The sequence below is a fragment of the Apium graveolens genome, chromosome 6, assembly GCF_009905375.1.
Source record: "Apium graveolens cultivar Ventura chromosome 6, ASM990537v1, whole genome shotgun sequence".
In the NCBI taxonomy this organism is placed as follows: Eukaryota; Viridiplantae; Streptophyta; class Magnoliopsida; order Apiales; family Apiaceae; genus Apium; species Apium graveolens.
The window spans coordinates 10,913,642-10,928,988 of record NC_133652.1 but is presented as its reverse complement, the minus strand read 5'-3'; the positions used below and the strand labels follow the sequence as shown (position 1 = coordinate 10,928,988).

Below are 15,347 nucleotides of genomic sequence, written 5' to 3'. Positions count from 1 at the left end.
CACTTCCACCCTGGCATGGCAATTAACCAAGATATAGAGTTTTATTTTGGGCCTGTTGAAATCAAATTCTTATATTGTACCTCGCACCTCGGCATGGCAGCACTCTACAACATCATAAAAGAGTTTCATTTACTAAAACTCATATTGAAAAAGAAAACTATAACTAAGAAAATCTTGTTTGTATATTATTTTTCACTTTAAAATTTGTCGATTTTGTAACCGAAACCGAGTCGATTATAACCGAACCGGTGGTTGCGGTTTTTAAATTTAAAAACCGAAGATATATGGTTGCGGTTCCGGTTTTATCTCGAAACCGAATCGAACCGGCCCATACTCTCCCCTATCACACACTACCCAGCCACGACCGTTCAAGACCATCACTCATGCCTCATTTGTTTCACGGGTTTTGTAGTTAGGCGGTAACTTGAAATTTCATGGAATATAGTTACAGACTTACAGTGTACTACTTACCTTAAAAAGTAGAAACCTGTGTTTGGTTGTAAATAACAGATTTATGGTTACTTTATTTTTTTTAAGCTGACTTACACCCCGTTTGGTTTTACTGTTGCCAGGGGCGGATGTATCCTTTCTTCAGTGGGTGGAGAGGACCCCACTGAAGCTGCATTGTCAACATAAGATATAAAAAAAATTAAGTGAGGAACCCCAAAAAACCAGGAACCCAGAAACCAAGAACCCGCAAATATATATAAGTCTACTCTAGCCCAACCCATTAGTTTAAGAAATAGAATATCCCATTGTAATATCCCGTAATTTTTAGAATTGGATTAATAATTGAATAATAGAATCAAAGTATTAAAATTAGATAAGGACTATGATTTAAAATTGAATTAGACTAATGAGCCTAAAATTTGGATCATATACTAATATGGATAACTTGTAGGTTAAGATATAGGGTTTGGTATCGTTATAAATACACCATATTCGTATTCCTCGTTTTTAATATAAAAATTTGTAGGGCTCTTAAAATTCGTAGAGCTCTTCTCAGCAAAAATCAGTAATCTTGTAAAATACGTATAAAATTCATCGTAAGTCGGAATTCAGTGATCCTGGACTTTTCGGAAAGATATTTTCGTTATCTACAACTTTCGTGTTTCGTATTTTTCAAAATAACGTCGGTTAGAGAGTCAAAAAGTCTATATTCAGATCTGACCAGGATTTGGGGTAAGTACCTTTTGACTTACTTTTAATTTTCAGTAAAGATATTTCAATTATGTCTTTGATTTCGTATAAGATATAAGAATTCTGTTTCGAACTGTATAAAAAATAAGATACGAGAATTTTTTGAAACACAGTCTCTACGTTTTCGAACCCGTTCGTAATTTACGCTATAGTTCTGAAACTAGTCTTAGATACCCTTAGTAGGCGCACCAGTCATCTAAATTATATCTCAAAATATGCATAAATTAAAAAAATTATCAAACAGTCATCTAATTTTCCTGACAACACTTTTTCCACCGGCATTTTTTCTTACAGTACAACAGTTTTCAACAACACTCCCAAACGAAGACTTATGGTCTAAAGCTATATTATTAATTATTATTCATTTAAAATAATAAAACTAATTTACTTATTGAATGACAAATCAATTTAATTATAAATAATAATAGTAAAATAAAAGAATATGATTTTTTATGTAGCAACTAAAGTTAAAATAAGATAGTAAATAAGATACGATATATATAATGATTTAAAGACAAACAAAGATATATAATGAAATTATTAATATAAAATAATATATAATGTTAAATTAAAAATAAAAATAATTTAAATTTATACTTACATATATAAAATATGATAAGATGAATAAATTTCAATTTAAAATTTATTCTTATTTTTAAACGATTTTTCTCAAAACAATAATAATTTTGTAAAATATTTTCTAAAATAAATCCAACCCAGAATTTTATATTTTAAAATTCATAATTTAAAACAGAACAGAGCATATTTTATAACAGATCAGAACATAATAAAACATAATGAAACGATAATTCTTATGAATATTACAGTCTTGATCTACGGCCACACTTTGTCAGTAGCCGGCATCTTATTCTTATTCTTATTTACCACACTTTGCCAATGATCGGCATCTGAAGTTCAATAATTGCGCGCCCTTAATAGGCATCTAAAGTTGCACACTGGTGCGCCTACTAAGGGTATCTAAGGCTATTTCCGGAACTATAACGTAAATTACGAACGAGTTCGAAAACGTAGAGACTAGGTTTCAAAAGATTCTCGTATCTTATTTTTTATACAGTTCGAAACAGAATTTTTATATCTTATACGAAATCAAAGACATAATTGAAATATCTTTACCAAAAATTAAAATTAAGTCAAAATGTACTTACCCCAAAGCCTGGTCAGATCTGAATATAGCCTTTTTGACCCTCTAACCGACGTTATTTTGAAAAACACGAAACACGAGTTGTAGATAACGAAAAGATCTTTCCGAAAAGTCCAGGATCACTGAATTCCGACTTACGATGAATTTTCTACGAATTTTACAAGATTGCTGATTTTTGCTGAAAAGAGCCCTACGAATTTTTATATTAAAAACGAGGAAAACGAATATGGTGTATTTATAACGATACCAAACCCTATATCTTAACCTACAAGTTATCCATATTAGTATATGATCCAAATTTTAGGCCCATTAGTCTAATTCAATTTTAAATCGTCCTTATCTAATTTTAATACTTTTATTCAATTATTCAATTATTAATCTAATTCTAAAAATTACGGGATATTACACCCATAGGTCATAATAGCCCACTAAATCAAATTAACCTGTTGCAAGCCGAATTAGTAGTGAACTGTGTTAAGTATTATTGTATTTTTTTGTATAAGGAACCCACTTAAAAAAAATCCTGGATCCGCCACTGATTTGTAGACAGTTACAGCAGTTTTTTGTTGAAATTTTTTGCTGAAAATCTGTCAACAGGTGTTTGGTAAATTATAAAACCTGCTATCTGGAAAAACGCTTTTGGTTTAAAAACTACTTTTAGTAAAAAAATGTCCCCCCATGCTTTTAGAGAAAACCGTTTTCGGCTTTTACGGAAAGTAGATATCAGTTTTACCATCAAACCTTCTCAAAAACATTATTTTTATAAATTATATCTCAAAATATGCATAAATTAAAAAAATTATCAAACAGTCATCTAATTTTCCTGACAGCACTTTTTCCACCGGTATTTTTTCTTACAGTACAGCAGTTTTCAACAACACTCCCAAACGAAGACTTATGGTCTAAAGCTATATTATTAATTATTATTCATTTAAAATAATAAAACTAATTTACTTATTGAATGACAAATCAATTTAATTATAAATAATAATAGTAAAATAAAAGAATATGATTTTTTATGTAGCAACTAAAGTTAAAATAAGATAGTAAATAAGATACGATATATATAATGATTTAAAGACAAACAGAGATATATAATGAAATTATTAATATAAAATAATATATAATGTTAAATTAAAACTAAAAATAATTTATATTTATACTTACATATATAAAATATGATAAGATGAATAAATTTTAAATTGAAATTAATTTATTTTAACACTTAATCTAAATATATAAATTTTTATTTATTTTATAAAATAAGAGTTTCGGTAATCGATATATGGTACAAGTTATAAAAATCATGAATATGCTACGTAACTGAGAAAAACCACGTATGAGGCAAGTAACTAGGTTTTGTAAGAAGTAGAAATAAGTACCATGTAAATTTGAATTACTGAGCTAAATCAAAAAATTACACAGCCAAACACGAGATTTTAAGAAGTTCCAAAGAAGTGTGAACTACTGTGCTGGGTTACATGGAACCAAACGAGTCCTCAATATTTAAATCTACAATTCATAAATTGTATTTCCCCAAAGATATTATTATTTATAAACCCGATCCTCACAATTCTGCTGGTCACAACTCACATCTCAAGTACGTTGAGCCATCATATCTATTTAGGTAACTAAAATAATTATGTCCCTTTGTACTTGATTCTTTCGCTTTTAATTTGTGCAAAAATTAAAATTTCACAAAATGTGTGCAAACAATCAAATGATTACTTTACAAGTGACGGGAGGCGCAGTTTTCGGCCGGGTGGCGGTTTCACAGAAGGGTCAAGGGGCATGAAGATAATCAGTGTGCCCAAAGATTCGATTGACAAAAGAATGGGGCTCTCCGTGAGGGATATGTTATTTATTCAAGTGGACCACTTCCATGTTCCAAAATGGACACATTAGCATACATTGAATACGAGGGACCAGCCAATCCTATCTCTAAATGTCGCTCAATTCTGTCCATTTTCCATGTCAATTATAATTCCGATAATTACTATGAACGACCAAAGCATAGATTCATAGTAGTACTACATGACCAAGACCAAGACCGTCTACCTACCATCTGGTACTTAAGTTTGCCTAAATACTGCCAGACTGATTGATTACTCCGTTTGCCAAATTGATTTCCATGGCAGCCATTATCAACTACAGAGGAAAACTTAAAACATATACAGGGCAAAGGGATGACTAACAAAACTATACAACACTTTTCTCAATTCGAAACAGACACCACCTACGAGTCTGCCAGAAAAGTAAAGCCTGTGAATCAAAACGCACAATGAGTGGTTCTGTTCTTGCATCAAGATCTTAACATGATACACCATAAAATGTCGCGGTTATTGTACACAAGTTTCAGCAATGAGGGTGCTTCAAGTTCCTTCTTTTCAGTTTTACAGGTGACATCAAACCATTCTGTGTTAGTGTTACTCTCTCCAGAAAGCTGATAGACAACTTCACCCAGATCAGATGGATACAGTGATCTGGACAAAAGTTTCAGGCTTTGTTTAAGAACCTGCAAAAAAAAATGTCTAGTTTAAATTCCTTTTATATTAAACAAGGAAATGGCAGTATCACGGCCAGTTTAAAAGTCCAAGTAGAATCAGAGGTTAGGGAAACAGTGAAATACCACAACTGAATGATAGAACAGATGTTTAATTACCTTATTAATACCGTGCAAAATTTTCAACTGAGCCCCCATCAAGCCCACTACAACCAGATACTAGTATATTCTTTGGCATTACACCAGGCCTATGATAATTATTCCCGTTCTGCTGCTGACTCTTGGGATTATCTGGCTTAACTTTTTCAGCATCTGCATCATTATTTGCAAAGTCGCTAACAACATATGCTAATTGTTTTCTTCCAGAGAAAGATACTCTGGAAGACGAATACTGCCCTTCTGTTTTCTTCCAAAACTTCGGGCTCAGAAATTCTGCACGGGGCAGCATGCAGCAAGTGTTTCCTGAAGAGTCAGTGTCTGATACATTTCCACTTGATACTGCTACATTTTGTGATATCTTATCCAGTGCCATCTCCAGGCCAATTACGCGTGTCTCTAAAGAGTTCATTCCGCTTTGGGAACTGCCAATGTACCTCTGGAATCATTTATAGAAAAGAATAAGCAACCATAAGATTCATTAATATCAGGAAAACAGATCTTGCACATTACGGCCAACTAAAAAAGTTGCATCAAACTATCAACCTAGCATATCAAAGCATTAAGCTAAAAGTATAATATAAGGAGTATAATGTAACACACAAAGTAGCACCAAACAGATGTAGAACTGTAGGCTATGCAAACTGCATATTATCTGAATATGATCATACAGATACAGGCATCAAATAATCTTTTGTTGCAGGCTTGCAGCTAATAAATATTTAGTACCCTACACAACAGTGTTGTTAAGTATCATACCTGGAGAAGGGCAAAAAGACTAGATTGTTGATTTTCAATATGCAAAAGCTGTTCATGGATCAGAGATAGATTCTCCTCCTCTTTGTGGTTTTTATAACCATCTTCGTAAGCGATTTCATCAACTTCATTAAGCTCAAAAGTTTCATCCTCAATGAATGGAACTACACGAGACATGGATCTCAAACCACCAAGTTTATGTGATTTCTCATCACGGCATTTACTGAAGAGGACTCGTCTTGCTTCCTGCTTTGCAATCCTGCAATGTCCACCATCCACTGAACCTGGAAATCTGGAATTTATTATCCTCGATCCATCTTCAGGAACCACCTTTGAATAGGTCGGCTTGGGTTGGGCAATTTCAGTTTTCCAATCAAAGGGTTTCTTGAAGTGCAGTTTTGGTTTGCTCTCGCTGGTTTTCGAAGCAATCTGCTTAAGGGTGCCATCAGATGGTACCAACCGGCTTCTGGTAATGGTTTTCTTTGCTTTATGGGTTTCAATTTTAATCTGGTGAGGACCTTCGCTGACAGGAGATGAGTTTATTTCATTTATGTTCCCTGGATGAAATGAGCAGCAAAGTTAAAAGGTGGAAATGACAAGTTTTAATATTCTTAACAAATTTGGGAACAAGTAGAAAACAAACTCTTTTCTCAAGGAGTCACAATGAGAAAAAAAAATAAATAAATCAATTATGGAGATAAAATTTGTAATGCCTTTGACTTTCTCCTTCTAACCCTTAATGTCGAAGAAGTAGTTTTCATTAACAAGGTCTCCAGAATTTATCCTCTGCATACAAGGTTCAAGAATCAGTTGGTTTGATATCTAACTGAGATTCCAGAAATGTGGAAGCTCTAATACTAGTATGCTTTACATTGTTTCATACTTTCATACTAACATGTATGATAAGTACAGTATTTGTGGAACCCTGAGAGATGAAAAAAGTATCTAGGTTAGATCTTCAACAGAAGCAACAAGCCAACAACTCGGTCGATGGATGTATAAAATGCTTTTCTGATAATATCCTCAAAGCTTGGTTTTTAAATTATAAAATTTCACCTAGTTGATAGTTTCCTGTGTTTATGATTTCATTTTTGTGGTTTATACTTTCATTTTGGACTCCGATCCCTGAAGGTCTTCGCTTAGACACTCCTTCTCGGTAACTGAATTTAAGTTTTGAGATTATTTAAGTCATACTGATAATTTCTTTTATTTTTCTCACTAGTTTTATACAAGCATTCAAGTCCATCATTGACCCCCAACAGGCATGAGTTAACTAAGAATTTTGTAAACTTTTACTCAATGAAAGTCAAAAATGAGTAGATTAAAACAAATCAAATATGTAAGTTGAGATATATAATATTTCTTTATCAATTGTCAGCAAAAAAGGTTTGTTTTCTCAACGGTGCAGATGTCTCATACCTTTTCGCCATTAAATTAACGTAATTACTTTTTAGATCTTTTATTCTGGCTAAAAACTTTGTCTCCTATTCGCCACTTCAAGTTCATAGATAAAGACGATAGGAACTTGTTGACAACTTGACATTACTGAAATCCTATAAATTTCGTAGAGAGTTAAAACTGATGCAAACATTTCAAAAAACGAAAACAACTGTAAATACTAAGATCACCGGAAAAAAGACCGAGGCATGGCTTAAAGGACTGAGTGAAGGCATTTAAAGAGCATATTTTTTTCAATTACCGTTTCTCTAAACAACTGAGATTGCAAACAATTTTCTATACAAAATCTAAAATACGATAACAACTTAGACTTATATTGCGAAACAGTTCATTACCTGCAGACAATTGTGGTGAAGATAAACCCTCTTCATCAATAATCGCCTTCCACATCTCACACGCCTGATTCATTGTGTCACGAACAACCTTCACCTACAAAAACACATCAAAATTGCTAATGTCAAATAAAGAAATACAGTAAACATTTTAACACACAAAATTTCATAAAAAAATAACACAGTAAGTGAATTAAAACACTTCCAAACAACCTACCTTATCGAATCTCCGACTCTCCAGAGACGCTAAACACGAAGACTTGTACTCAAACAAACTGCATTTCTCCGTCACAGCCAATTTCAACAACGCCTCAGCAGCTGCCTTCCTCACCGCCCAATCATCACTACTCAGAAACTCAACTAGACATTGAATCAAACACTTGAGTACATTCGAGCTTTTCGCACCGCCGGCACTCACAACACTCCCAATCAACGACAAAATTGCCGATTTCGCTCTAAAACCATCACTCTTACTCAATTTCAACAATTTAGGTAACAACTTCAGCAATTGAACCGGTTCAGGATCCGGCGCCGCGTCAATCGCCGCGGCTAAACACAAAGCCGAACCGGTTTGCAAGTTTAAGTCCTGCTCGTGCAAAATTGCGTCAATTAGCGGCTTCGATAGTGTCGAGAACGGCGGTTTAGTGATCTGCGAAGCCATGGAGGTGACGGCGGAGACGCAGGCGAGGCGCACGGCGGAGTCGGAGTCGCGGAGACGGCGTACGACGGCGGCGAGCATTTTGGAGAGATGCGGAGAGAGATTGTCGCCGTGTGAAGTGGATAGAAGACCTAATAGACGCACGCATTGTTTACGAACTGGAGATTTCTCCGATGAATCTGTAGTGCAGAGACAGGCCAGGAACGGAGAGAACGAGTCGTGACTCAGTGATTTGGCGATGGATTCTAACTCGGTTGTGGCGACGGCGAGTGTGTCTCGGTCTGAGAGCTTGTTGATGCACGTGATGACTCGGTGCTTGAGATCGGATGAAGGTTGTGAACCCGTGGAGTGCCGTCGTTTAGTTAGAGACATTTTGAATTCGTAAAAAGTGTATGAGTGTGTACAGTGGTGCGAGAGAGAGGGAGAGAGAGAGAGGGAGGGAGGGAGAGATTAGTAATTAGTAGTGCGAGAGAGAGAGAGAGAGAGAGAGAGAGAGTCACATTAATCGTAAAAACAGAGAGAGAGAGAGAGAGAGAGAGAGAGAGAGAGAGAGAGATTTGTTAGTTTGGGGGTGGCCGGAGGAGGATGAGAATAGGAGCGGCTTGTAGAGAAAGGAAGAGGTGGTGATTGTGTTGTACGCATATAAAGAAAAGAAATCTGTGACTGTAAGTATAGAATTTATAAGGAGCTTGCGTGAAGTAAATTAGGAGGATTGTCAGAAGAACATGGGGGTTTTCATTATGTATGCAGTGTGTGTATATTTTTGCATGTGGAAGAGGGAAGTGATGGAGTTTACTGTAAATTGAACATAAGGGGATGGTAAGTTTAGTACAAAGAGCTGGATTGAGAGCATGTGATGGACCTAAATATATTTTTTAATTACAATTTATTTATTTTTTTAATTATTATTAGTGCTACAAGAATGGTCACGTGCTGCTACTTGAATTGTATTTGTGTATTGTATTGTGTGATTTATTCAATGAACTTGAAAATTGTAATTAAACTCTTGCCTTTTGTTTTTTAAGTTCATGAACAATAATTTAACTTTTAATTTTTTCTTATCAGGGTCCTTCCGTTAAAACGTTGGTTTTCTAGTGACGTGGTAAATTTTTTGAAAACATTTTTAAAGTTTTAGGGAATCAAATGCAATTTTGAAGATGATTCTGATATCCAAATTCGACACTTGAATAATCAAAACGCTCATTTTTCAATTATCTACACATTTACATCATCAAAATTCAGTTTGGGAAACTTTCAGTTTTTGAATGAAATTAGTGTTTTGATTCGATTAATTTTTCAGTGATGTTGACGATGTTGATGGATAGAGTAGTGAAAAACGAGTGATTTGGTTACTTAAACTTTAAATTTGAAAACTGGAATCATCTTCAAAATTGTTTTTGATTCTTCGAACCTTCAAGAATGTTCTTCGTATTTAACGGCATCAATCTGATTTTAACGGAAGGATTTCGATGAGAAAAAATAAAAAATTGAATTATTTATAAATTTATATTTATAGTTCAGGGGCCTAAAAAAACCTAGAATTCAGGACGTTAAAATTAATTATCCCTTGTTATTTTGATTTGGGTTTCGCTAGAAGCCTATAGAATTGTTTAAAGTTTAGAAGGGTCATGTGAAATGTATAAAGAGAAATGGCGCAATGCATGTGATCCAAGGGTTTCACATCACAGGGTAAGAAACTAAACATGGAGGATGCACTTCTCGATTCTTTATATGGTTAAATCTAACCGGTATATTTTTGCAGACTTGTAATTACATACCTACACTTAGGAGTGTGATCGGAACATCATGAAAATATTTATACAAGTTTTCTTTTCATGACAATATTTATAGCAGCTTTCCTTTTTGGTTATATTTACAATTTTATTTTTTTCTAAAATAATTTGTCTTAAACCACTTGCGATTAAGTATCATCGGTTATAAGTTACAAGACTACCTAAGGACTAAGGTGATTGTTGGCTATAATAATTGACTAAATAAATGAAATACTCATTATCTAAAATTTTATTGAACGAACCTCAATCAAATTGGTTATAATAGTTTGTTATATTTCAAAAATAGTATGTAATTATTATTTATGTTTGTTAGTATAGATAGAATGCTTTATTTAAACATGTTAACCAAATAATTTGGCATATTAGTTGTCAGAGGTTCAACAAATATGTCTAACATCATCCGATTATTTAAAATTTTAGCTAATAATTTTACATCATTGGAGTGTATATTATTTTAAGATAATTTTTATAATTATAAGTATTGTATGTCCCTGAATTTTTTAGCTAATGGGCTGGATATTGTAGATTGATTAGCATATTGGGGGATGAAGCTGGAACGACTATAAAAATATGTTCTTACCTGTTATCGCGCTCATTTATGAGATTATTAAGACCCAAAATATTAACTATTATTTTATTCGATTCTGATCAAATAGGCCAACTTTTAACTGTTGTTTTAATTAAAAAAACATTTTTTGATTAATCGAGACGTGATACGTCCAAACTCCAATTAATCGATTAATTATCTGATTTTTAAAAGACTGCTTAATAATGATCGATATACTTTTGGAATAAAAAGTTGCAAAACTGTCATATGGAATTTTACTTGGTACATTGTTCGAGTTAATAAATTATGAATTTTAATAGTTTGATGATAATGTTAATATTTCTTTTAAAATTTGATGAAACATTACTTCATGTCTAAAAAATAATGAAACTGATATTTAAACTTTGTTTGAAAAGAAAAAAGACAATGTTAAACAGCTAACTTGTAGTACAGCAATAAGATACGGTTAAATTTTCACGTGAACTTGTTGAGGGTGTCAGCCAAACTAATACGCCGGCCAGGCCTAGGCCAGTTGTACTTTTACATGAACAATCTTCCCCCTTCTTCATTTATTTTTCAAAAACCTGAATTTTAAATTCAAAACATAACACTATGATTCCGATCAAAAATAAAAAAGAAATGAATATATTTAAAGTCGAATTTGATTTTTGGATATAGTTATATGCTACGGAATCATATTTTTAAAAAATACATAATATTTATAAATCACCTATATCTTCCATTTTATACTCGACAGTCGACATAAATGTTTAATTACGGTGAACTTGTAAGCCTCTACTTTAATTTTTAAATTATCATCATATTGTACTTTTAAGGGGATGTTTGGTTGATGGTTAATGTGCCCGGTTAACAGTAATCGGAATCTTAAATTCAAATGATAGTGTTTGAATTATCAATTTAGTGGTGGGAAATGGAAAATTTCCTCTACGTGGGTAAATTAAGTGCACCATATCCCTTAACTTTCCATTTCATTCCCATTTTCATTAACCTCATTCTCATACCCTCCGTTTCCAATCCCGATTCTCGTTCCCGTGTTGCATCCAAACGTCTCATAAGATGTTATCATGAACATTTTCACTCATTTTATATATTATTTATTCAAAATTTGTTTTTGTCGCCAACTAGAGTTTATTTTATTAACAATTGCAATTTCTAATATTTGAGATTTAAAGATTTTTTATTATATAATTCGTATACTTCCATATAATAACGAGTTGACACCTAAATTGTACAAAAAATTAATTTGGACCGGATTTGATTTTGACATGAAAACACGAAATTATATGAAAAGATTATACACGACACGACCTATTATCAAGTCTAGTTCAAAGCTATCATTTGGAAATAAATAATTACAAGTGTTTATATACATATAAATAGAGTTGTAATTCGGAACGAGCGAGCCGAATTTCGAATAGGTATATTTTGAGCCGAGATTAATCGAGTTGAGCCGAGCCGACTTGTTTAACTAACTGAGTCTAAACCTCTAACCGAACTCGACTCGTTTAATTTTACAAGTCGAGACGAGCCAGCTCAAATTATAACCCTACATATATAGTTGAAGCTCGATAAATTAATAAATTTCATTAAAATAATTATTTTCTTCGGTACCAATATTATGGACACAATGTATTTATTTTATTTTTTGCTAAATTAATAAAACAATTGCATCAGTCGAGAATCATGGACACGATGTATTTTTACTCCTAATAAATTAATAAACTTGTTAAAGTAATTTGACGTGAACGATATACAAGATTTTCGAAAATTTAATAGGAAATACAAAGGATTTCGAATCTTTTAAGTCGGAGCCGTTGGGCAAATGTTACTTGCTCCTTGTTAAAATCACCCCAGAATTTAATTTAATTCTTAAATTACCCCAATAAAATCACCTGCATACATCTTGCAAGTCCATACATATAATGATTATGTGTAATTCACTAATTCATCGAGAAACTTAGCTATAAAATTCCAAGAAATGGAGATTACCATTTGTCCATCTCTCTGTTGTTATACATAGTCCTCTCACATGGGGTGCTCAAAATACAAACAAAAATCCAATCCCAATGTCATCTACTTCATGTATGAGCTAGGACCATTATATATATAAATGCAAGTATTTATTTGTAAATGAGCTCTTGAGTCCTGCATGTAGCCATGAATTCAATCATGAAGCTTCATTATCCGATGGGAACACAATCACATGCAAGTTTAGCCTCTGGGAGCATTGCATTTCATCGTATCTGCAGAGTTTAGTAGATAAGAAGATAAATCTCCCAGTAAGAGACATTTTGTCAGAGCTAGCAATAAAAATGCTGTAATTAAAATTTACTAATATTTGTTGTGATAAATCAGATAGGTTGATTTGAATGTTTCGTTGTAGACCTAGCTTTGTTGGGATTGTGTAAAAATTGTTGTGATCCAGAAAAAAGTGATATGGTTAAAATGATATAATTATTTGATTGATAATATTTTTGATGTGTACATTCTTTAATATAGAAAATAGAAAAAATAGTGTTTTCGTGAAATTTGACTGTGATTAATGTATGCTTCCCGCAAAAAATAAGAAACATATTTTTAAAAGTAATGGGTACATGCATTTTTCTAAAAACAATTTTTTAAGTCAAAAATAGTTTAAATTTTACCAAATATTTTTTTCAGCGGTTAAAAACTGACCTAAATTTAATCTTTGAAAAAAATGTGAAAACAATTAAGGGTAAACATAGGGAAATGTTCTTTTCTTTTTGAAAAGATGAAATTATCCCACATTAATTTCTTCCATAATCATTGATATATATTTAAAAAATAGCTCTGGAATTAAAATTCCCCGAACAGATAAAGAAGTTTAAAAGAGAATACACACAAACACAAATATTCTTAATGTAATCTCAAGGCATGGACTTGTCAGGCAGAAATTGATTTGTTGAATGAAATGTCTATTTTTCAACCTTATCTATTGCTGCTTCTTCCACTTGATGATAGGTGATGATTTTCTCCACAATTTTCAAATTTCTAGTGACAAACAAATCAACTTTAAATATGCAAATGCTGTACGTTCTAACTTCTAGCTACAACAATTAAGTACACTTCTTTCTTGTTCTTTTTCAAATTTAAAATCTAAACATGATATTATAGGAGGGCAATGAATAGTGCAGGGAAACTAACATGTTACCTGCATATGTTGTCATGTGTAAATTTACTTGATATTACATTCAAAATTATTGCAGAATATAATAATCAGTTTTTTCTTTGTTTTCTTTCCCGAATTTGAATCATATCAATAATGTGGTCAGTGTAGCAGGGAGGGGAAATTAATTTTCTGATCTCGAATAAACCATTGGCTGCACATTCATCGCTTGGCCGGGACTCTGAGACAGCTGCGTAGGAACATGGGGAAACAAATAAGGTAATTTGCTTATTTATTTATAAACTGAATGGATTAGATTTGGATCGGTTCACCCTTAATCTATATCATAATTCATTTATTTTTACCGGATCGGATTATAACCAATTTTTTAAAGGATAATTTATATCCGGATCCGTAAAATTTTCAGATCAGAGCCCCGCTTCGTTATATTTGGAAAAAGACTGCATTTATAATATGTTGAAATCACTAATAGTGACGATTACAAAATCAAAATACAAAACATATTACAAGTTTGTAATCCATTATGCAAACTTAGAAACATTTTGATAGCTTAAAAATATTACTGACACTCCAACAAAGTCTGGTAACTTAAAATGTAAACAGTGGCATCACCGGCAATCGGTGTTCAAATAAGACCCCTACTAATATGAGAACTGGAATCTAATCTCAGCCACTCAAATTTTATTCTTAAATTAAATCTCAACCACTCACTTTAATTTTTATTTTCTACTACGTATCTTACATCCACCCCTCTACCCACTCCTACCACCCACCACAACCGCTGCTCCGCCCGCCATCGTTCTACCCATCATCGCCGACCGGCGTCGGTAAGCCAAATCTCATATATGCTCTCTCTCTCTCTCCAACCAACCTCATGCCACTATCTGAATAAATTGAACCTCACCTCCCACCGTTGTAAGTCGTTCGTCTCTAATTGAATAGACTAGAGCGTCGTTTTCCGACGATTGAGCTGGATTTAATTCCATCGTCGACTTGATTGTTTTGATTCAACATCAGGTAGAAGATGATTTAATTTTGGTCATTTATCAGTGATTTAGGTTTGTAATTGGTGTTTATTACTGATGATTGATGATGAGATTGTGATGATTATGTCGGTACAATGACCGTAGTTGGTGACCATGGTCAGATCTAATGGAAAGGGATAGTGGGCGGGTCTCGTGATTTTTTGTTATAGGCGGTGATTTTTTGTTATCTGCTAATGATTTTGATTTTTCGATGGTGATTTTTGATTTGGCGTTGGTGATTTTATGTTTGCGGTTGATAATTTTCTGGTGGTCGTCGGAGGTGGTGATGGCCGGAAGTGGTGGTTCATGGAGGTTATAGCTGGCAAGTGGTGGAAGAAGAAAGAAGATGGTGATCATATATTTAAAATTATTGTGTGATGATAGATTAATATAAGGAACAAAAATGTATGATTATGATTGATTCTCATATTTCACAATAATAGCGGTTTTCTTTCGAGCGCGATCATATATATATATGGGGCTACTCTAACAGAAATCACTAAAATAAAAACTAAATGGAAACTTAACTTTTAAGAAGACAGGAATGGTAGTGGGGCCCGAGGGCGGGCCTTGGCATGGTTAGGTTGG

The 15,347-nt window shown here is 33.2% G+C and overlaps 1 protein-coding gene across 1 annotated transcript; it reads right to left on the bottom strand.

Moving 5' to 3' along the window:
- Positions 1-4,460: 4,460 nt before the first annotated feature.
- Positions 4,461-9,042, bottom strand: LOC141666719 (TORTIFOLIA1-like protein 4). Its single transcript, XM_074472882.1, has 5 exons — positions 7,785-9,042; positions 7,571-7,664; positions 5,781-6,334; positions 5,025-5,460; positions 4,461-4,877 (listed from the first exon to the last, which is right to left on the bottom strand). Exons 1-4 carry the CDS (start codon positions 8,595-8,597, stop codon positions 5,029-5,031), a joined length of 1,893 nt encoding a protein of 630 aa, XP_074328983.1. The 5' UTR covers positions 8,598-9,042; the 3' UTR covers positions 4,461-4,877; positions 5,025-5,028.
- Between the last annotated feature and the right edge of the window lie 6,305 nt (positions 9,043-15,347).

Excerpts from the sequence above, each read along its gene's own strand:
- LOC141666719 (XM_074472882.1), bottom strand. The coding sequence starts at position 8,597 with ATGTCTCTAACTAAACGACGGCACTCCACGGGTTCACAACCTTCATCC. Across the intron at positions 7,665-7,784 it reads AGAGTCGGAGATTCGATAAG|GTGAAGGTTGTTCGTGACAC; the intron begins GTAGGTTGTTTG and ends GTGTTTTTGTAG. Across the intron at positions 6,335-7,570 it reads TTCACCACAATTGTCTGCAG|GGAACATAAATGAAATAAAC; the intron begins GTAATGAACTGT and ends CATTTCATCCAG.